Source organism: Dioscorea cayenensis, chromosome 24 (genome assembly GCF_009730915.1).
Source record: "Dioscorea cayenensis subsp. rotundata cultivar TDr96_F1 chromosome 24, TDr96_F1_v2_PseudoChromosome.rev07_lg8_w22 25.fasta, whole genome shotgun sequence".
Taxonomy (NCBI): Eukaryota; Viridiplantae; Streptophyta; class Magnoliopsida; order Dioscoreales; family Dioscoreaceae; genus Dioscorea; species Dioscorea cayenensis.
This window is the reverse complement of record NC_052494.1, coordinates 752,610-773,313: the sequence shown is the minus strand read 5'-3', so window position 1 is coordinate 773,313 and position 20,704 is coordinate 752,610. Positions and strand designations below refer to the sequence as shown.

At 30.8% G+C, this 20,704-nt stretch overlaps 3 protein-coding genes across 6 annotated transcripts; 1 reads left to right on the top strand and 2 right to left on the bottom strand.

Annotated features, from left to right (window-relative positions):
• Positions 1 to 724: 724 nt before the first annotated feature.
• LOC120252885 lies at positions 725 to 3,491 on the bottom strand. The gene is made up of 6 exons (XM_039261086.1): positions 3,325 to 3,491; positions 2,711 to 2,747; positions 1,403 to 1,729; positions 1,117 to 1,270; positions 970 to 998; positions 725 to 835 (listed from the first exon to the last, which is right to left on the bottom strand). Exons 1-6 carry the CDS (start codon positions 3,444 to 3,446, stop codon positions 812 to 814), a joined length of 693 nt encoding a protein of 230 aa, XP_039117020.1. The 5' UTR covers positions 3,447 to 3,491; the 3' UTR covers positions 725 to 811.
• Positions 3,492 to 9,712: 6,221 nt separating this feature from the next.
• LOC120252802 (protein IMPAIRED IN BABA-INDUCED STERILITY 1-like) lies at positions 9,713 to 14,141 on the top strand. 2 transcript variants are annotated; one of them, XM_039260961.1, is made up of 10 exons: positions 9,713 to 10,010; positions 10,081 to 10,412; positions 11,073 to 11,357; positions 11,434 to 11,751; positions 11,829 to 12,056; positions 12,219 to 12,313; positions 12,541 to 12,655; positions 12,728 to 13,192; positions 13,269 to 13,401; positions 13,646 to 14,141. In XM_039260961.1, the coding sequence occupies exons 2-10, from the start codon at positions 10,086 to 10,088 to the stop codon at positions 13,663 to 13,665; spliced, it is 1,986 nt and encodes a 661-aa protein (XP_039116895.1). In that variant the 5' UTR covers positions 9,713 to 10,010; positions 10,081 to 10,085; the 3' UTR covers positions 13,666 to 14,141. The 2 variants fall into 2 exon arrangements, with proteins under 2 accessions (XP_039116895.1, XP_039116896.1); XM_039260962.1 differs by having other exon boundaries at positions 10,076 to 10,412.
• LOC120252803 (protein ENHANCED DISEASE RESISTANCE 2-like) lies at positions 14,049 to 19,258 on the bottom strand. Of its 3 annotated transcripts, XM_039260966.1 has the most exons (12): positions 19,062 to 19,258; positions 17,987 to 18,056; positions 17,827 to 17,897; positions 16,996 to 17,382; positions 16,612 to 16,695; positions 15,977 to 16,534; positions 15,607 to 15,742; positions 15,353 to 15,515; positions 15,141 to 15,269; positions 14,856 to 15,050; positions 14,641 to 14,763; positions 14,049 to 14,487 (listed from the first exon to the last, which is right to left on the bottom strand). In XM_039260966.1, exons 4-12 carry the CDS (start codon positions 17,267 to 17,269, stop codon positions 14,368 to 14,370), a joined length of 1,782 nt encoding a protein of 593 aa, XP_039116900.1. In that variant the 5' UTR covers positions 17,270 to 17,382; positions 17,827 to 17,897; positions 17,987 to 18,056; positions 19,062 to 19,258; the 3' UTR covers positions 14,049 to 14,367. The 3 variants fall into 3 exon arrangements, with proteins under 3 accessions (XP_039116900.1, XP_039116898.1, XP_039116897.1); XM_039260964.1 differs by lacking the exon at positions 17,987 to 18,056 and having other exon boundaries at positions 19,058 to 19,258; XM_039260963.1 differs by lacking the exon at positions 17,987 to 18,056.
• Positions 19,259 to 20,704: the final 1,446 nt, after the last annotated feature.

Below are 20,704 nucleotides of genomic sequence, written 5' to 3'. Positions count from 1 at the left end.
AGAAAATTTACCAGATGAATTTAATATTCATATATATATATATATATATAAATAGATAAACCACAGACAAATAAATGCTAAGTGCCCTAATTCAACTTAATTATGGCTAGTTTTCTACATGAAATTAATAAAAATAATACTATTTATATGTAAATAATTATTACAAATATAGCTGAAATTGCATCACTTAATGAAAAAATCAAATTAAATAATCTAAAATTATAGTATTTTTTTCCTTGAATGTAATTTTACTGTGAATTCTAATTAAATTACCCGAAAAAAAAATAAATAAATAATTGAAATTAAACCGAATTACAATAATTTCATGCTACACGCATTCTTTTCAACTATATTATTTTTATCTTAATTCATGTTATGTGTCTAAAATTTATAAGAACTTGATTTTACCTTCACAAAATTATATACACTATTTCATTTACATAAAATATCATATAGAAGAATCCTTAATGAAATCAAGCCAATTAAACTCCAATTGAACTCATCAATGAAGTCAAAATAAACCTAATTGGCAATCAAAAATCAAATAATTGGATTAATGTGCTTGTTGTAGATAGATAAGCTTGGCCAAATATTGTATTCTTTCTTTATGAAGTACTAATACAAATTGTAAATCAAATTCATTTTAAGCAAAGGATATATACAACATGAGAATACCAACTGTATTATTATTATGCATGCATGCATGCATTATTATGCACAAAAATTGAATGCAAAATTCTTATTTATCAACACATAGATTTGCAGAAAATTAAGTTGATTACTTGATAATCTGCAGAAAACCAACTTTCTCTCAAATCTTCATACTTTCATACAGCTGCAAATGCAAGGAAACAAGAAACACTTATCAATCCTAAGAACATATTTACATATATATATATATATATATATATTGCTGAAGGATGTTAAAGTTTAATCTTTGCATAATAATTTCAACAAAATGTTACTCACAGATATAATATCTGACACATCCACAAGTTCTGCATAGGGAAAAACATGAATGAAATTCTACATAAACAAGTAACAGAAATTGGGGAAAAAAAAAGAACTTTCAATGGTTATCTCTAAACTAAAAACCATTAAAAAAACATATGATACCTGCAAATTGTTTATTTGTTTCGAATGGTGATCGAGGAGATCTATGCGAGTTATCTGAGGTTGCCGTCGAACGTGCAAGTGTCGATAAAGAACAAGACCTAAGAATTTCGGTCTTCATCAATTCGAAGCGTGTGCGTTGGTAAATATTCCACACCTTCAGAGAAATATAATAATCACATCAAAGTTCAAACAACCGCATTGTATCAATGAACTAAATTCCATTTAGTGCATTTCAGAGCTTGTGCTTGAAATAATTGGACAGTTGCAAGGTCTGATGTGTTATTACCTTTGCAGTATAACGAATAAAGAAAAGAAAGGGTAATCTTTCTGGTGATGAAGGATGTCCTTGGAACACTAATCGTTCAATGTCATCGATCCAACGACCACATCCAGAAAAATACCAGAAGAGCATCGAACGTTTTCTGCCCGGATAAATTTCGGCATCAAGGGAAGGGAAAAGTGGTACTTCACCAAAGGAAACAGGTGATGCAGAAGTTGCGAAATACGAATGAAGAACAATGTTGATGGCCCATAAATTTCTTCGCCAAATATACAATTTGTTTTGAGGAGCAATTTTTTCTGCTACCATGGCAGCAATAATTTTTCCGAGATCCTGAACAGAGCCAACAATTGTCAGTTATTATTCATCAACATAAAGAACGACTAACTATGCAAGATGAGATATAGATTAGGTTGCATGGTAATTATTCCATAAGGATAACAAACATTAAGACGAAACAACTGAACAGAGTTGATACTTGTTAGTTGTTACACAATCAATATTGAGAACAATTAGAATGCAATTTAGTGTGCAACCCAGAAGGAATAAAGAATTACCGATTGGTGTTCTGGATTATATTTTCATTGAAGATCAAAACTATGGTAAGTTTCTCAGGAGGATAAGAAATATTACAACAAATAGGAATTATTATTTTCATGGCAACAATGATTCTGCTGAGATAATGAACAGAGAATAATTGTTGGTTATTACATACTCAACAGTCAACATCAAGAAACAACTACATGCCTGATAGATTGCAGCTCTGATTTCCATTGAAGATTTCAATATGAGTTATAGTAAATGTTTCAAAATGATAAGAATACTGTGACAAATACAAACTATTACATTAATGGCAACAATGATTCATCTGAGATAATGAACACAGAATGATTTGGTTATTACATAATCAACATCAAGAACAACTACAATTCATGGTAAATTTTTCAAAATGATAAGATTACTATGACGAATACAAAGTATTAATTTAATGGCAACAATGATTCTGCTGAGACAATGAACACAGAATGATTTAGTTATTACATAATCAACATCAAGAACAACTACAATTCATGGTAAATTTTTCAAAATGAAAAGAAATACTGTGATGAATACGAAACTATCAATTTTATAGCAACAATGATTATTTCAAGACACAACAAGCATTGAAAACAACTAAATGCAAAATAACATACAGCTCTGAATCTAGATTTCATTTTCCAGACATAAATTATAAATCATGATAAATTATTTTTTTCATAAGAACAATAAATAAAAGAAATTAATATTAAGATAAAAAGAACTGTTGTGCCAAACCTGAAGATAGCGTTGAGCCTCACGTTCACTTGTGCCACTGAACATTTTTCCCAAAGAACGGAAATTTCATCAAGAGAATTGACTTCCATATTACATAAATTCCAATTGAAAAAGGATATAATTGGAATAAAAAGGAACAAGGCTCAGAGAATGAAGATTAAAACTTGGATCAAAGATGTGATTTTTTTTCTCAAGATTGCACAAACCCTAGCAAGAAAACAAACCAAGAATAGAAAAAGAACCACAAAGAAAGCATCAATTAGAAAAATTAAAATCTAAGAAACAGAACCACAAGATTTGCTTTTTAACAAATATATACAAGTCCTAGAAAGAATCAAAAAACAACATCCAAAGAAACAACCAAGGATTTCATCAATCAGGTAACAAAAACCCTAGAAATTAACACAAATCGCAATAAACGAACGCTTTGAGAAAAAAAAGAACAAAAGATCTGTTTTTTTTTTAGTAATTAGCACTAGAAAATGCAAAGAAACAACCAAGAACACAATCAATTAGAAAAGAAAAAGAAAAAGAAACTCTGGAAACCAACAGAAAACCCTAGATTCAAATCACAAAAAAGAAATTAAAAAAACAACGAATCAAAAGATAAAAACCTCAACAATGGCAACGAATCCGGATGAAATTCTGAGGTCTCTGTGAAAATCGTCGCCGGTGATCCGTCCTTCTTGTAAAGCCCGGCCAAATCCCAAGTAAACCACTCCATCTCGTTCTCCATCTCCTTCGATTCTCCGGCGAGACCAAGAACAGCTCCCAAACTTCAAAGAGCGCGCGCGCGCGAAGAGAATGAGGAATCAGTGAACTCTGTCAGTCAAATTACTTATATACCCCTGTCAATGTTAAAGTACAAATATACCCCTTCACAGGATAATGTATGTTATCTATATACATTGGTAATTATCAATGTTTCAATGGGGATAGGTAAGTAATTTTGCTTTATGTAAAATTACTAATATACTTTTATAGAAAAAAAATTTACATATATCATTTCCCTTTTTTTAAAGTTTGATGTGATTTAATGTTTCCATGAGAAAAATTACTTTTGTACCCCTAGAGAAACATTTGAATGACATATATACTACTCATATGTCTGTTGTATTTTCAAATTATAAAAGGGTATAAATGTAATTTTTGTGCTTATATAACTCCACTGTTATAACTCTTGAAGCACACAATTACAAATATACCCTTGGGCATTGAAATTACAATTATATCCCCCAAACATAAGATTGATGTTTGTATACTCCATGTCAAAATAAAGGAAACGAATAAAATATTAAACAATGATTAATTTATTCTAAATTTACATAAATTTATATTTCTAAAAATTCTACTAATGACCTCTGATGAGTGATGACTAATAATTTTTATCTGTGTAAACATATCCATCAATTTTATTTATTAAAAATTAAATTAAAAAAATTATATATCAATTGGGTAAAAGTATATGTGAGTTTTCTTTAAAAAAAATTACATGATGATTTTTATATTTATATTTTATTTTAAAAACAAATAAACCACAAACTCGTAAGTACTAAGTGCCCTAATTCAACTGAGTTATAGCTAGTTTTCTGCATGAAAAATCTATAACTATTATAAGTATAGTTGAAATTGTATCGCTTAATGAAAAATTAATTACCTATTAATTACAAATTAAATGATATAAAATTATAGTATTTTTTCTTTTGTATGTAATTTTACTATGAATTCCAATTGGATTACTTGAAAAATAAAATAAAATTATACCCAATTACAAATAATTTTAGGCCATATGCAATCTATACATGTATATTATTTTTATCTTAATTCATGATCAGTGTCTAATTAACTTAATTTTGATTCATTTAACCACTCTAAAGTGTGTGTATATATCTAATCTAGTTTATATTTCATTTTATTAAATAATACTTAATTCATATAAATACCAAATCACCAATACGTTAGTAGTCTCATACTATGAATAATAATCATATGAATTGTTAAAGTTAAAACTTCATTGCTAACATTTAGTATATTTATTTGACATTTTTAATTATTTTATAAAATTATATTGCTTTGCTTAGTACTTATTATAAATTAGTTTATGTTAATTTTAGCATGGAAAATAATAAAAATTTATTTCATAAGCGAAAATACTAATTATATACTCCCTCCATCCATATATAGATATTTCCTGAATAACCGAATGTTATTTGGTTCATGACATTTAATAAAAATTTTACTTAACTTCCAAAAATTACTCTTAAATATTTTTACCTAGATATATCAAACTCTATATATTCAATGACTATTTTAAAAAGAAGATTAAATTTAAAAGAAAAATATTTATAATAAATATTTTTTAATATAATAAAAAAACAGATAAAAAGGGACGAATAGGACATTTTATACATAAACAAAGGGAGTGTCTTCTTTAATATGTAATTAAATCCTTGTTTCCTCTTCTCTTGCATCCCATGGCCCAGCATTATTTTTCATGGAAAAAGAATGAGAGTTAAAGCAAAAGTGTTTATATTTAAAAAAAAAAAAAGGAAAGAAAAAGAAAAGAAAAGAAAAGATCATAAGAAGCTTTTTCTTTTTTTTAATGAGTTCATTAATTAGTGATGTATTTGTTATTAGATTGGACTTTGACCAAATAAAGTTATTAGTCTCTAATGACCATAAAAAAAGCTCATGCATGTTTTATAGTGTAATTACAACTATCATCTTCTTGTTCTTTTATGAACAAGTGCATCATCTCCACTATCTATATTTTACGTTGCAAAAAAAAAAATATATATATATATATATATATATATATATATATAAGGAAAAGGAAAGATGAACTATATTATCAGAATCAAAATATACAAAGAGTTTTTAATTATTTATATATATATATATATATATATATTGTTGTCTTTGTTTTTTGAGATTTTTTTATATATCTTATGTTTTTAATAATTTAATAAAATGTCATAAAAAAATATTTCTGACACTACCAGGGGCACAAAATAACACTAAACATAAGTGAAATGATTCAAATATAAAAGAGACAGCAAAAACAATAGTGCAGATAAGAATATACTGAATATGAAGATAAATAGAAGTAATTTTGTAATTTTAATTGACTTCAAATTTAAAAGTAAAATTTTTGAAAATAGTAAATATTTTTTAAGGACTGTTTTAGAAAATTGAAAGAGTTTGAGGCACATGGTGTATATATATATATATATATATAATTATTGAAAATTAGAATTTGAATTTTAAATGCTCAAATGATTTTATTACAAGTTCTAGATTGAATGACTTCTTCAAAAAGTAAGAAGAACCACAAAAGGCAAAGAAGAAGAAGAATGAAGATTTGCACATGCAAAAGCTAACAGTGTTGGATTGATAGGAGGCATCCATGATGACTTCAACATACATTAATGAATTAATGACACAGAGAAACCTACTTAATCATTTTCTTTTAAGTTTTATATATATATATATATAATCAATTAAAATATATATATATATATAGTCAAGGGGAAGAACAAAGAAAATAATAATATGTTAAATAAATCAAAATGATTGTTTATATATAAGTTTATTTCTATACATAAGAATATTTATTTAATAATAATGTTGCTAAATAGATGAGGTAAGGAAATAAATATATCTAAATGGCAAGTATATTATAACAAATTTAAACAAAAAATTATACAATAAGATAAGAAACTTCTATTAGTGTATATACAAATTTAAATTTTATTATATTAATTATCGTATGTAAAGAAAAATTATATACCTTTTTATCACTTAAATCATATTCCATATTTCTCTCTCCATTAAACCAAATTAAAAAAAAAAAAATCTTTAGTTTATTCCATAATATTCTCATTTTAGCAAACCAATGTAATGACTATGTTTTCTTGATATATATATATATTAGTTTATTTTTATTAGTCATATTAATTATTCTACGCTTTCATGATGTATGTTAAATTATTTTAATTAAAAATTAAAATAAATAAATTATACCATCTCTAATATTCGGTTAGATGCAGTCCAAATAAACTATTTTTTAATAGCAAAATTCATCTCTAAAACTCAAACATTTTTTTTTATTTTTTTGATAAAATAGATAAGTTTAGTCAAAGACGTGTACAATTGTGGAGTTAATATCTCAACATGTATGTATTGAGTATTCTCACCTTGCGTAAGCTGAGATTCAAACTAATTTTCTCGACAAGAACATAAACAACTTATGTAGAGGATCTAGTGCTAATAGACAAAGAGTTCATTGGCTTTTTTTACTAGTTACTTATTTAAATTATATATAACCAAAATAAACGGAGATCAATATTTTTGTTTTTATCTTTATTTTTATTTTTTTATTTTTCTAGAGAGACAAAGACTATCACATACACACACTAATTAATGTATGTTGATGTATTGTGTGATGTATTGAAAAACATGGACCATATGATGTTTGTGGGGCAAAGTGGATAAGTTGTTGAAAAGCTTTGTGAGAACTCAACCATGAATCTGAATTTTTAGAAACAAGAGAAAGAAAGCAGCATCCACATCATTCAAATCTCCCCTGTGTGTGTGTGTGTGTTTTAAGTTGATGGAAGCTCATTGTCAATATTTGGTGCAATTGATCAAGAGAAGAAAAAAAAATATCTTTATTTTTATAATTTATTTATGGACAAAAAGAAAAAAGAGAGTTGGTGGAATAAAGAGTCTATAGCACTATCATTTGTGGGTTTGTTATGCAATGCACCCACTTCATCTTCAACTTCTCTTTCTTATCTTTTGTTTTATAATTATATATATATATATATAATTATATAAACATTATCAAGTATATATATATATATATTATAATTATATAAACATTATCAAGGACTAAAAGTATAATTTTCCCTAATAATTATATGTATGTCATTAGATTCAAGTTTTCTCTTATTCATGTTCATATTTTTCAATCTATACATATATGAGTTTCACAAAAAATTTTATTGATATATCTAAAATTATAAATAAATTTAACAATATAACTTTCTCTTTCCTCAGAATTTTACAAGAGAAAAAAAAAGATTAATTACTCCTGAAATAATGACTATATTTACTTTTACCTTTTAACTAAAAACTATCCATTTTAATCCCAAAAATAAATAGCTATATTCATTTTAACCTTTTTATCCAACCACATTAATATCCCCCAAGAAAAAGTACACCAACAAAGACGAAAAAAAAATTAAAATTATGAGCCATCATTAATTGCTTTTATTTCTAAAAAATAAACAAAAAGATATACATGTAATTTTAGAATTCACACGAGTATTTGCATACATTTCATATTTTTTTTTATATTTATTTATTTATTTATTTATTTGTGGTCACACATGATATCTTGTTGCACGTAAATGACAAAGAATGAGTTTATTCCTTTGTATTCATTCACATGTATGAACTCCAAAACTAATAAAATATTGCCCATAAAATGTGACCACTTTTTAATTCTTGTGCTCAAACATTAAACAGTAAACATTCCATGGTCCACTCTTTATTCTCTATTCTCATTTTTTTAATTTTCATCTATCTCTCTCCATCTATATATATATATATATATATATATATATATATATATATATATGATTTATAGTGTCACTCTAGATATTCTAACACTTTATTATTCAATAATTATTTTTCCTAGAAATTTCAATATTTATTTTATTTTCTTTACATTTTAATAGTATAATGTTGGTAGTGTTCATTAAAAATAAATTGACCAATAAATTTATATTAATTGTAATAAAAATTTTCCACCACCAACGGAGGTGCCCTCAAGGGATAGAGGTTGGTAAGAGGAGTTCATCTTTTAATAGGATGAAATCAAGTCAAACCAATCTAATTGAGAGTTTGAAAAACATTTGTTTATAATAAAAACAAGTCGAACTCTAGCTTGGCTTGATAAACATGATAAGCTCATTTATAATAAATTAAATTTAGAATAATAATGCATCAAAGTTTAATAGTTTAATTGTATGTTTAATTGTTAATACAACAACTCACAAAAACAAAAACAAGCTCTCAAGCTCACAAGACTTGACGAGACAAATAATATCACTTGAGCTCAATTTTATTAACTATTCAATCTCAAAAATCAAGCGTGAGTTTAAGTGCATTTTCTTTACTTACTTAAGAATGAGTTTTTTTAAAAGTTCTAAGTAACTATGAACAACTTTGGTTATTTACAACATTATCTTTTATAGAAAACCAATGGGCCAAATACCAAAATAATAAAATAAAATAAAATAAAATTCTCACATTAAACAACCACAAAGTTTTCATAAATGTAAATTTTTACATTTTTATTATATATATTCTAATAAAATAATATATGTATATATTATGAAGATAGTTAATAATTATTGCAACAAAGCCAAAACAGATAGGCACAAACTATGGGTCATTTTATTCTATACTGACAAAATAAAAAAATTAAAATTAAAACCAAATAATAATAATAATAATAATAATAATAATAATAATAATAATAATAAGGTGTAAATATCAAAATAGTATCTCTATTTTGTGTTTTTCGCACTTTTAGTTCATATAATATAAAATTCGCCTTTTTGGTCCTCGTAATTGCACATTTCCGTCTTTTAGTTGTAAAATCCGTCTTTTTAATCCTCGTATTTACACATTTTTATTTTTTTTTGTCCCTCCAATTCATTAGTTAGAATGACAAAAAAAGTAGATTAGTCAATTATAGGGACCAAAAAGATAAAAATGTGAAAATACGATGACAAAAAAAAACAGATTTTATATTAGAGAGACTAAAAAGGCGGAAAACGCAAAATAGAGGGACCATTAATAATAATAATAATAATAATAATAATAATAAAGAAGGGGTATGAGTGGAAAGTGAAAAATGGAGGGTGAGGATATCAGTGGAGCATTGCTTATAAACAAAGAGAGAGGGTGCTCTTTCATACGTTCCAACGGCAACGAAGCCCATCGTTGGCGCCATCTCCGACCCCACGACCTCCTCCTCCTCCTCCTTCTCCCCTCCATCTCACCCACTAAAATCCTCAATCCCTGTCTCCTTGATCTCCAAAACCTAAGAAATCCAACTGAAACCTCGAAAAACAGCGAAAAAAATCGGGAGAAAAGGTGGAGAAACGATAAAAATCTCAGCTTTTTTCCTATTTTTAGAAGTATTTGTTGGATTTCCCATTCCATAGCTGAGATCTCTCCTTCTTTTGCTCCGGCTTCCCTTTTTTTAGGGTTCTTTGCTTTGCTGGTAAGTCCTAAAATCTCAAAATCTCGGTTTTTTTGGTGTATTTTTTTGAGGCATTTTGGATGTAGGGCAGCGGTGATGGGGTGCGTGATGTCGAAGAAGGCGGCGCCGGTGACGCCGGCGTTGGATTCGTCCGGTGGGCCGTGGGAGGCGCAGGGAACGGGGGATGGTGCGGTGCTGTCGCTGTGGGATCGAATCAAGGTGGGGAGTGAGTTAATGGATCAGTCCGCGAGGGTGAGCTCGTATGGTGGGAGCTCGAGGAGTTTTCGATTGGGGAATTTTCACAAACACGTTGTAGGCGAGCAGGTCGCCGCCGGCTGGCCTTCTTGGCTTAGTGCTGTCGCCGGAGAAGCAATCAAAGGATGGGTTCCTCTCAAAGCTGATTCTTTTGAGAAGTTAGAGAAGGTAATGGAGAAAATCTTTGTATTTTTTTTTTCATTCTTGCTAAATTTATTAGGGTTTGTTGAAGTTTGTTTCTTAAATTTGGGTGAAATTTAACAGTTAAAAAAAAAGGAAGAAGAATATATGAAATGAAGTTAACTTGTTAAGCTTTTCTACAAATAGCAATGGAGAAATTCACTGTTTGTTTTCATTGTTGTAAATTTAGGGTTTATTTAAGTTTGATTCTCTCTCTCTCTTTATTGTGCGAAAGTGGTGAAATTATTGTAAAAAAAAATTATGAGATGAAATTAGGGTTGTATGTCTGTACTTTTCATGGCTTAATTAGGGCATGATTTATGAGAGTTTTGGCTTCAGAATCATCATAAGTTTTCAGACAATATATATATCAGAATGAGGTGTTATGCATTGATTATTTTTTGTTTTCCAGCATTGCTTCTGTGGATCAAACTGCACATCTTCATGGGGTAATCTTTGCATGCATGCCAATTCTTTATCTTCTTCAATATAATAATTTATTTATTTTTCCTTTTCATGAGAAGATAAGGTTGGAAGTATCAGTTCAAATGTGGATGTTTCAAGATCATTTGATCAGAAATTTTATTGTTCATTTGGTTCTGTAGACTGGTTTCTGACTAGATTGTATTGCATTCATTTGTCCCTTAGATTGGACAAGGTACATACAGCAGTGTGTTTAAAGCGCGCAATTTGGACACCGGAAAAATTGTTGCTCTGAAGAAGGTTCGATTCGATAACTTTGAGCCAGAAAGTGTTCGTTTTATGGCACGGGAAATACAGATCCTTCGCAGACTTGACCATCCAAATGTTATAAAATTGGAAGGATTAATTACATCTCATCTCTCATGTAACATGTATCTAGTTTTCGAGTACATGGAACATGATCTTGCAGGGCTAGTATCAGCTCCTTCTGTCCAATTCTCCGAAGCTCAGGTTTGCCCATATTTTTATAATCAACATGAATCTCATTTCTGATAGACAGCATGTATCTTATGAATGTGAGTTGCAGGTCAAGTGTTACATGCAACAGATATTATCTGGACTTGAACATTGCCATTCGCTCGGCGTAATGCATAGAGACATCAAATGCGCAAATCTTCTTGTGAGTGAAGAGGGAATTGTCAAAGTTGCAGACTTTGGTTTGGCAAACTTCTTGAATCCTGAGCGCAAACAACCGTTAACTTGTCGTGTTGTGACTTTATGGTATCGCCCCCCGGAGCTTCTCCTCGGTTCAATGGAGTATGGAGCAAGTGTGGATTTATGGAGTGTTGGTTGTGTTTTCGGGGAAATGCTACTCGGTAGGCCTATTTTACAGGGAAGAACAGAGGTATATATTCACAATAAGTTTTTTTCACTATGTTTTGAATATGTATAGATGCTCAACCTCTTTTGCACTAACGTCAGGTAGAACAACTGCATAAAATTTTCAAGCTGTGTGGATCACCACCGGATGAATACTGGAAGAAGTCAAAACTACCCCATACAACACTCTTCAGGCCTCAGCATAATTATGAGAATTGCCTCGGAGAATATTTTCGGAACTTATCGTCTAGTGCATTGAGCTTGTTATCAACTTTTCTCTCTGTTGAACCTTACAAGCGTGGCTCCGCATCAACTGCTCTAGCCTCTGAGGTAAATTTTTTTTTAGAAAATTTTTAATCCTCTTCGAATGTTTTCAAAGGTGAAACAATGTGAGACACTTGTTATAAACTATGTTTTTAAGTCCATAGAACTTTGGAAAAGAAGTGTAATGAAACTTAATTCTCATTATTGATGGGTTCTGTTGTGCTGTAGTATTTTAGAACAAAGCCTCAAGCTTGTGAACCATCAAGTTTACCTCGCTACCCACCTACTAAAGAGATCGATGTTAAAAGACGTGAGTCACACAGGTAAGCCAGCATACTCTTTCCTTTGTATTGATGAAAGATTAATCAGACCCTAATATATATCAGAAACCTTAATGGAGTAAAACTGTTCATACCTCAAAGAATGATTCAAGTGATATTTTGAAGTTGTATATGCTCTCTGTCTAAAGATCTTGTATTCAAAGAACAAAGAGAAAGAAATCTATTATGTGCTTATCAGTATCAGTAATGCTGCTATTCTTGTGATACAGGAAAAAGGTAGGCAGCAAAAGGCATCTTGAGTTAGAAGCAACAAGAAAACCTTCAATAGCACCCAGAGCTTCAAGAGAAGCAAACAGCCTGTGTGAATTTTCTTATCAATATGAGGTATCGTATTTATTTTTCGATATTAGATACTTTAACTTCAGCATGATTCAAAGGACTCCATGATTTTTACAGGGGCCAAGAATCAAAAGTCGCGGAATCTATGATAAAGATCTCCCTAGACTAAATATCCAATCCAGAGCTTCTGTAGATACACAGCCGGCCTCAGTAGTTAATCTCCGGTGTGATCATCAACACATCAAGAATCTCTCCCAAGAAGATCCGTCGGACTCTGGACCTTTACGAGTTTCTATGTCTAGCGGCTTTGCATGGGCAAAGAAACAAAGAGAAGATCATGCATGTGGCTTGAGAAACAATATTACCAATCAATTGGAATCATTAAGCATCTCACAAGATTACAAAGACAAAGTCAATTCCAGAGTTCAAAAGCCATCTGAGCTTTCAAGGAATGCTATGTTAAGACACTGGACACAGTTAGAACAGCAAGACTCATTTAATGCCGATGATCTCTACCGCCCTAATAGATTGTCTAGAGATCAATACGGGAGAGATTCGGTCTCATTTAAGCACAGCATTCTGGTATAATTTACTTGTTTCATTCTTTTTCACAGTATAAATTCAAATACCGAGTGCTGATGTGTCATGTAATTCTCAGGATGAACAAAATCAAGGAGGGAAAATCGGGTTCTCTAGTGCTATACTGTCTCGGTCGTGTAAAATCGATGAATTGTTAGTGAGACGTGTGTGTCACATCCAGGAAGCAGACTGTAAATCATGGATACAAAGAGGTAACAGCAAAAGCCTTGTTTTGATTAACAAAAATGGTTTTGAAATCATGCTTGCCGAAGTTAATGCTTTCTAGATTCTTGAATTAACAAAGGGAAATCCTCCAACCCCTACTTATTGTTTGGATTTCCACATTCTTCTTTATCTAAAACTGTAATCTGTATCTCAAGATATACAAGTTCTAGCGGCTAATTAGTGACACACTGACACCCTTTTTCTTATCTATTGATTTTATAATTCTTGCAGAAAGAAAGCAAGGCCAATAAACAAGCAAGCAAAACATCCATCAGATACCACAGAGGAGCATCAAGATTCCATGATGAAAGTGATCTCTTCTGCATCAAGAACCCTTTGATGTTGAAATTTATATTTCATTCCAGTGAGAGTTTTTATGTCTTAAGGATGATTCTTTACAACACTGACAGATTCAGAGGTTCATATGTGTTGATGGACGAAACAGTGCTTTTCGGAAAGTTTAAATGAGCATTTTTGAAATGAGGAAGCAAGACTTTTTTTCTTTTATATGCAGAGCCATATTTGCTACATATGGCTTTTTGTATGTTCGGAATGTTAAAAGTCCGTTGGAGATGCAGTGTGAATGATTTCGAAGCCATGTACAGAGTTTATTTAGTTTTAGAGTAAGAACATATGATGGACAAACATGAAGTACTTCATTGGTGAGAAATGTCTCAATTCTTTTTAAAGAAATCAATGTGAAACAAAAAATATTCTTCGATTTCCAGGATTTCGACCCTATCTATTTTTGCCCTTCACTAAGCCAACTACATTTGCAACTTGTTAATTAAATAAAGATGATTTGAATGACTTATTCTGCATGATATGTAGGCTTTTTGACTTAACAGATACCTAGTGCAGCCTTGGAGATGACTGGTTTGCAAGCGTCCGAGCATTCTTCTCTGCAGACCCGGTGATGTCGATTTGAAGGAGAGGAGTACGAAATCTGGAGCTCAGGATCGGTCATCGCCCAGGGTCATGATTGTTGGTATCTGCCCGTGGCTAACAAAATCGATCTTGTTTAATCTCAAGCAGCACAAGACTTGCTCCGGCAATTCCTCTTGCTTTTGTGCCTGTATTATTTTGCAAATGAGTCATACCACAATGAAATACTCAAGATAAACATAATCAAGATTTCAATATAAGTACTATATTAGTAACACTTGCAGATATATATATATATGATCAATTATAACAAGATAAAATGTGAAGATGTGAAACTTTACCTGTATTGTCAAGCCAACATCGAGGATCCCATGTTTTAACCGTTCTCGAAAAGCCTCGAGTCCCTTTCTTGAAATGTAACTAAACCGATGTATGTCAAGGTCAATCTCAAAGTAATTTGAACCCTGATCATAACCAAAAATTACAATCAGCAAATACGAACCCGAAAATGGCAAGAAGGATTTGCTCGGTTTACAACGAGTGCAATGTTGTTTACCTCATAGAAACTATGCTGAGGACGTGAAAGTACTGGTTTTTCATTGTAAGCATTTAGTAGCTTCTTTTCTGCACCACTTAAATGGAGATCTTCAGGATTAACAACCCTGCCCATTATTTTCAACCTTTCTCTAAAAGGAATGTTCGAGTCCAGCGGGAACCCTTTGACCTTTTCAATCTCATCGTCAACAAATTTCTACACACATTAATATTGAAATTCAAACATCAATCAGTTTCAGAACTATCATCTACTTTTCGGAGATTACATATCGATGTGTGGAATTACCTTGATACTATCTTGAACATGAGATGGAATTAGTTTGTCAAAATCTTCAGAAACTTTGAAGTATAATACAAGGCTCATGCCTTCTCCATCACTATCACCGAGGAACATAGCAGCCGGATAAGTAGGCAGCTGGCAATGTAAAGAGATGATATGCATATGACCAATTATTAACAAGGTTCTTAAGAATGGAAGTTTGGTCCTACAAACCATACCTGAATATTAACGATAAGAAGTGCGGGAACTTTCTCGTGTGCCTTTATGCTTGGAAGCTCAATGTGCTGAGCAATATGATTTACTTTGCGAGGACAGAGAAATAAATCCACACCGATAGGAGTGTATGGAGCATGGCATGGAGCAGGACATTTTTTCTTATCTCTGCAAAGATACTACTAGACTAGTTACGCAAACTCAGAAAAATAAATGGTATAATTAGGTAATAAATATTTTGTGTTCAAGGAGTCCTTACCGGAAAAAGTTTTCTCCTCGCAGCTTAAAGGTTGAAGGTTCAAGGGCAGACCAGCAGTTTTCCTTCAGTTTCTCACCCATTGAACATGGGACTGAGAGACCACCTCGTGGGCGATACAAGAATTTCTTTGAAGCACCTATACCCATTTAAAGAGCCAAGTTATCACTTCAATCACTAAAATAAAGTTTTAATAATCTGGGGATTAAATATCAATGAGAACTAATGTAACATCTTGAATTAAAAGATGGCAAAAACTAGCATTAAAGTATCAACTTGTTTGCAAACATCTTCCTATGATTCACTTTACAATGAACAAAAACTACATCCCTGTAAATCATACTCTTAGGCACTACTAGTACAGGCAACTTACAGATTTCAGTAGGCTCATCTCCGTCATATGATTTTCTTTTAAAAGAAAGCCTGATGACTGCTGACTTTCTCTTTTGACATGGTGAGCTAACATTTTGAATCTGTTGATTTTTATTGGTGAAACTAACAGAAGTAGTCAACCGAGGTAAGCAAGATGATGCCATCTGCATCAAAGAATTCTCTCGAGATTTGTCTTCTGTATCAGTCTTGCACTCCTTAAATCCTTTAAAACTTCCATGAGTTTCTGCTAAAGCTTTTTTTGGTTTCATACAATGTTCAAAGACTTGGGCTCCAGAGTTGGCCTCATCGACCTTTCCCATGGGAGGTTCATAGCCTTGCAGGCTTAAAGCTGAAGGTTTATTATCTTCTTTGCATTCAACTTTGTTCATCAGATCCTCAGATCTGCATCCATCTTTTCTGAAATATTGTTCAACTGCCAATGAAAGCTGAGTGCTATCACAAATTTCCTCAAACTTACAGATAGCATCTGCAAACCGTGAAGCATTTTCATACGGCTGTATCTGAGTACCAATTGCGTTGTTTACGGACGGAAAACAGTCTACATTAGGAAAGCATTCATAAGTAAATAAGTCAAGGAAAAACAATTTGCTCATTTACTTTTCAGAAAAGAGATACCTCCATGAACGCTGCTAAAATCATCGTCAGAATCAGACTCCAGAATACTGACCGAGTCAAACCAAGCATCTTCTTGGCAGATAACTGAAAAAAGAGATCTTTATATTAATTCTAAAATGCACAATACCAAGACCAATGAGACAAATGAATATGAATTCCTATACATGGATTACAGCAAAAGCAAAAAATAAGCCTCTACAAGTTTTCAATTACCATGTGGGCATCAAGTTCGGATCAAGAAGCAGATGATGATTTTTAAGTTGTATTAAGGAAACAAACAATCTAGCTTGTATAAAAAATTGACAAGATCATGAATAGTTGAAAAGCAGTACATGAGAAATTGTGGGCTCTGGGAATAATGAAATGCAGGGACGGCCACTATACCATTTGCATCAGACTGGCTGTGATGCCACTGCAACTGAGTGAGATGGAATGTCAAATTCGAAACTTCAGACTTTCGACGAGACACAGCAGCAGTATCATTGTGTCCACATTCGCTCCGACCAAATTCTGGCAGGTGATTTGCTTTGTTGCTAAAATGGGCGCTTGGAGCATCAGGAACAGAAGCGGATATCTTTCCATGGCATCTTCTGAATCTTATAATATACCTCCTTCGAGATCTAGGCCTTCTGTGGGGAGTTGAGATGCAAGCACCCATGGCGATGATTCGGTTTAACAAAGATCTGCAGAAAAGAATGCAGCCTTTGTTTGACCGCCCAACTTTTGGTGGGAGGCACTAGAAATCACAAGGACACCTGAAATACACCATATCTGCATGCAATTGATAAAAATCGTCAGTGATGGTTACTTGGGAAAACATCATGTGACAAACACACCGAAAGAAAGGAAAGCACGCTGCGTTGGCTAATTTCTATTGATATACTTGCAAATAATTTAATGCCCTATGAGGGGAATAACAATGACCTCTAAGATCATGTTACTCGAACAATAACTATATTTTGCAAAAATGGAAGTATAACATGTAGATTGACATTAACCTACCCATGCTTGCATTTCCTTTATTTTTCAAATCATGCAAATATTAAGACCATGCGCAATGCAGAAAAAATTATAAATCTAATACAAAATCAAGTTATGGATATAATTACATGAACTGTGATACCCATACAAAATGGCACTTCATAAGCAAGATATGTGAGAAATCGTGAAAGCACTCAAATTTGAGAGGACTTGCATTATAGCAATGGACATTACCATAAAAATTTTGGAGAAAAAGCAGGAACAGCAGTCTTATCCTGAGCAAGCAGTTGGGCTAAAAGAAATATCTGCAAGCAATCAAAAGAAGCAAATAGATTAAAAGAATGCAGGCCAACTTCCCAACTGATTATCTTTTGTAAAATCACGGGAAACTCACAAGAAAGTTCTCTTGCAATAAAGAAAAGGTTATGATTATTTTATCGTCTGTGAGATTCTGAGCTGGTCCCCTTCACGGGAAAGAAAAATCAGTGAAAAAGATGTCGATTTGTGATCATGATTAGATTAAGTTTTTGAAGAACAATTCAATATGAACAAAATTTGGAAAATCAACCAAAGGTGGCCAGAAAAGATCAAATAAACTAAAAAAATAAGACTTCTCTGCTGCAAATACACAGACGAAAACTTTGACCAAAGACTCTCTCTCTCTCTCTCTCTCTCTCACACACACACACACACACACACGCACAGACCACACGCACACACACGATATATATATACACACACAAGTTACAAATGAACTTCTTGAAGTCTTACAATCCGAATATTATGAGATAAATAGAAAATTCTACTGAATGGTCAAGTTTTACTAATCTTTGCAAACATGCATAGAAAAACCCAAACTCATAAATCATAATGGATCAGAGAAGAAGAAATAAAGTTAGAAATGAACCGCAATTCAACGGAAAAATAGCTAAAAAAATAAGGCACCAAAATACAAACAAGAATTAAAATTTACAGCAAGAACAACAGATTCGAACCAGAATACCATCACTAAATTAAAAAAAGAAAGAGCAATGGCTTTACCTCCAAGAAAAACATTCTTTAATCAGCCCCTAAACTCCAAGATTGAAAAATGATAGATTTTTGAAGTGGTTTATTCATCTTTTTCCAAAAAGATAGATTTTTTTACATATAACTTCAAACAAAAATGTTTCAATCGATCACCATCGAAAAATCAACCAAAAATTAAAGGAAAAAAATCATGTGTTTCCTTATAATCAAACAAATTTCTTACAGATAGAGAGAGAGAGAGAGAGAGAGAGAGAGAGAGAGGGCGAGAATGGAAGTTTCGATCCAGTCAGTACCAAGTACCAACAATCAAAATCTCAACAAAATGCCAAATTTAGACAAACAAACAACGATTACAAAGTTTTTTTTTTAAAAAAAAAAATCTCTAAAAAAGAAAAAAAAAAAAATCAAAGCTTTGATCAAAGGAAAAAGAGCTCACAAACCAGAACTTCTCTCGATCGAAGCCGCATTACATCAAGCCCAACACCCCAAAGAGATCTACAGCAGGATCACCGTCGATCATCCTCCAAAGATCCGGACTCGTCGGCGTTCAACGCGCCGGCGAAGTCTTCACAGCGAGTTCAACTCGCGATTCACAAACTCTCACCATCACTCTGTCAACTCTCTGACGTATAAATAGTGCCCCAACTCCCACAAAAAATTAAATATATATATATATAATGTTATTTATTTTATGCAAAAAATTAATAATAAATAAAACAATTAATATGTCTAAAAATATTTACTATTATTTTAAATTTTATGCAAATTAATATTATATAAAAAAATTAATATGGCTAAAAATATTTGTTGCTATTGTATTATTTTTTTTTTAGTGTTGATAAAGTAATAATTTGTAAAAGATATTTTTGATTTATAATAATTAGGTTTTATCATGAAAATTTTGTAGTAAACATTTAACAAATGTTTATTTTATATTAATTAATGGATAACAAATTCATTTGAACATTTTTTAATAAATAAAAAACTTTTTAGGATTATATATCAAGGAGCCCTTGTTAACATATATGTATATGTTAATTTTTAAGAAAATTCAATTAATAAATCAAAGGGATCATGATATAGTTGAAAACTCATGGTACCATTGTATTCATTGTGTTTTAAATTCAAGTAATAAAAATCTATAAAGTTGCATAAGAAAATAAGATAAAATGTTGTTAAAAAACATATTAAAGCATATAAGATTATTCCAACCCATTATATAAACTTCTAATATTAAGTTATTTTAAGTTATTTTTTATTTTATTCTATAATAATCAACTTATTTTTTTCATATAAATATAAAATGTATAATCTCATTAATAAGTTAGTTGTAACAAACAGCAAAATAACAAAATGAAAATTAAATGTGGAGCTAAAGGCTAATTAATTATTAATTAATTGGAGACTTTAGTGGAAGCTTTTGAAGTTGGGTTTGTGGAATGAATGTCCAACTCAGTGCACATGAAAAGTTTGGTGTTATTTCCATCCATCAATCAATCAACCAAAAGATATATATATTTATATATAAATATCTATGTATATATATTAAAATGTATTTATTAAATCTCTTATAAATGCAAGGGTCTGTTACCATAAATTCATGCTTATTTTTTTTTTGGCAAATATTTAAAAAAGTAGGCCATAATAATTTTTTTTTTGGTTTTAAACAAATTAATCTCGTATATAGTTTTGTTTATCATTCCCTTGCATGCACCCGCTATTACCCTTTCTAAAAAATAAAAAAAATCATATATACTTATATATTTTACAAATTATTTTCATTTAATTAAAAAAATCAAATTGATCCTATCTATTTTTTTTTCTTCATCTATATGGGGAAGAATTAAAATATAACATTGAGCATAAATTGATTCTCTATTAAAATTTCAGTTAATATTATTTTTATATAAAATTTAAATCTATTTTTTTGTTTGGGAAAAGCACAAAATATATTCAGTGTTAATAGACCATAAAGTAATTGTTTTATTTTTTGACATTTTTAAAATAACTTTTTTGTTTTAAAAAGTTATATCATATTAATTTGTTATTCAAAAGTATACAATTTAATCAAATATAATAAATT

Excerpts from the sequence above, each read along its gene's own strand:
- LOC120252803 (XM_039260964.1), bottom strand. The coding sequence starts at position 17,269 with ATGGGTGCTTGCATCTCAACTCCCCACAGAAGGCCTAGATCTCGAAGG. Across the intron at positions 15,516-15,606 it reads CGAGGAGAAAACTTTTTCCG|AGATAAGAAAAAATGTCCTG; the intron begins GTAAGGACTCCT and ends GTATCTTTGCAG. Across the intron at positions 14,764-14,855 it reads CTCAGCATAGTTTCTATGAG|GGTTCAAATTACTTTGAGAT; the intron begins GTAAACAACATT and ends GGTTATGATCAG.
- LOC120252885 (XM_039261086.1), bottom strand. The coding sequence starts at position 3,446 with ATGGAGAACGAGATGGAGTGGTTTACTTGGGATTTGGCCGGGCTTTAC. Across the intron at positions 1,730-2,710 it reads AGGCTCAACGCTATCTTCAG|GATCTCGGAAAAATTATTGC; the intron begins GTTTGGCACAAC and ends GGCTCTGTTCAG. Across the intron at positions 836-969 it reads ATGTGTCAGATATTATATCT|CTGTATGAAAGTATGAAGAT; the intron begins GTGAGTAACATT and ends TTGCATTTGCAG.
- LOC120252802 (XM_039260961.1), top strand. The coding sequence starts at position 10,086 with ATGGGGTGCGTGATGTCGAAGAAGGCGGCGCCGGTGACGCCGGCGTTG. Across the intron at positions 12,314-12,540 it reads AAAAGACGTGAGTCACACAG|GAAAAAGGTAGGCAGCAAAA; the intron begins GTAAGCCAGCAT and ends CTTGTGATACAG. Across the intron at positions 12,656-12,727 it reads AATTTTCTTATCAATATGAG|GGGCCAAGAATCAAAAGTCG; the intron begins GTATCGTATTTA and ends TGATTTTTACAG.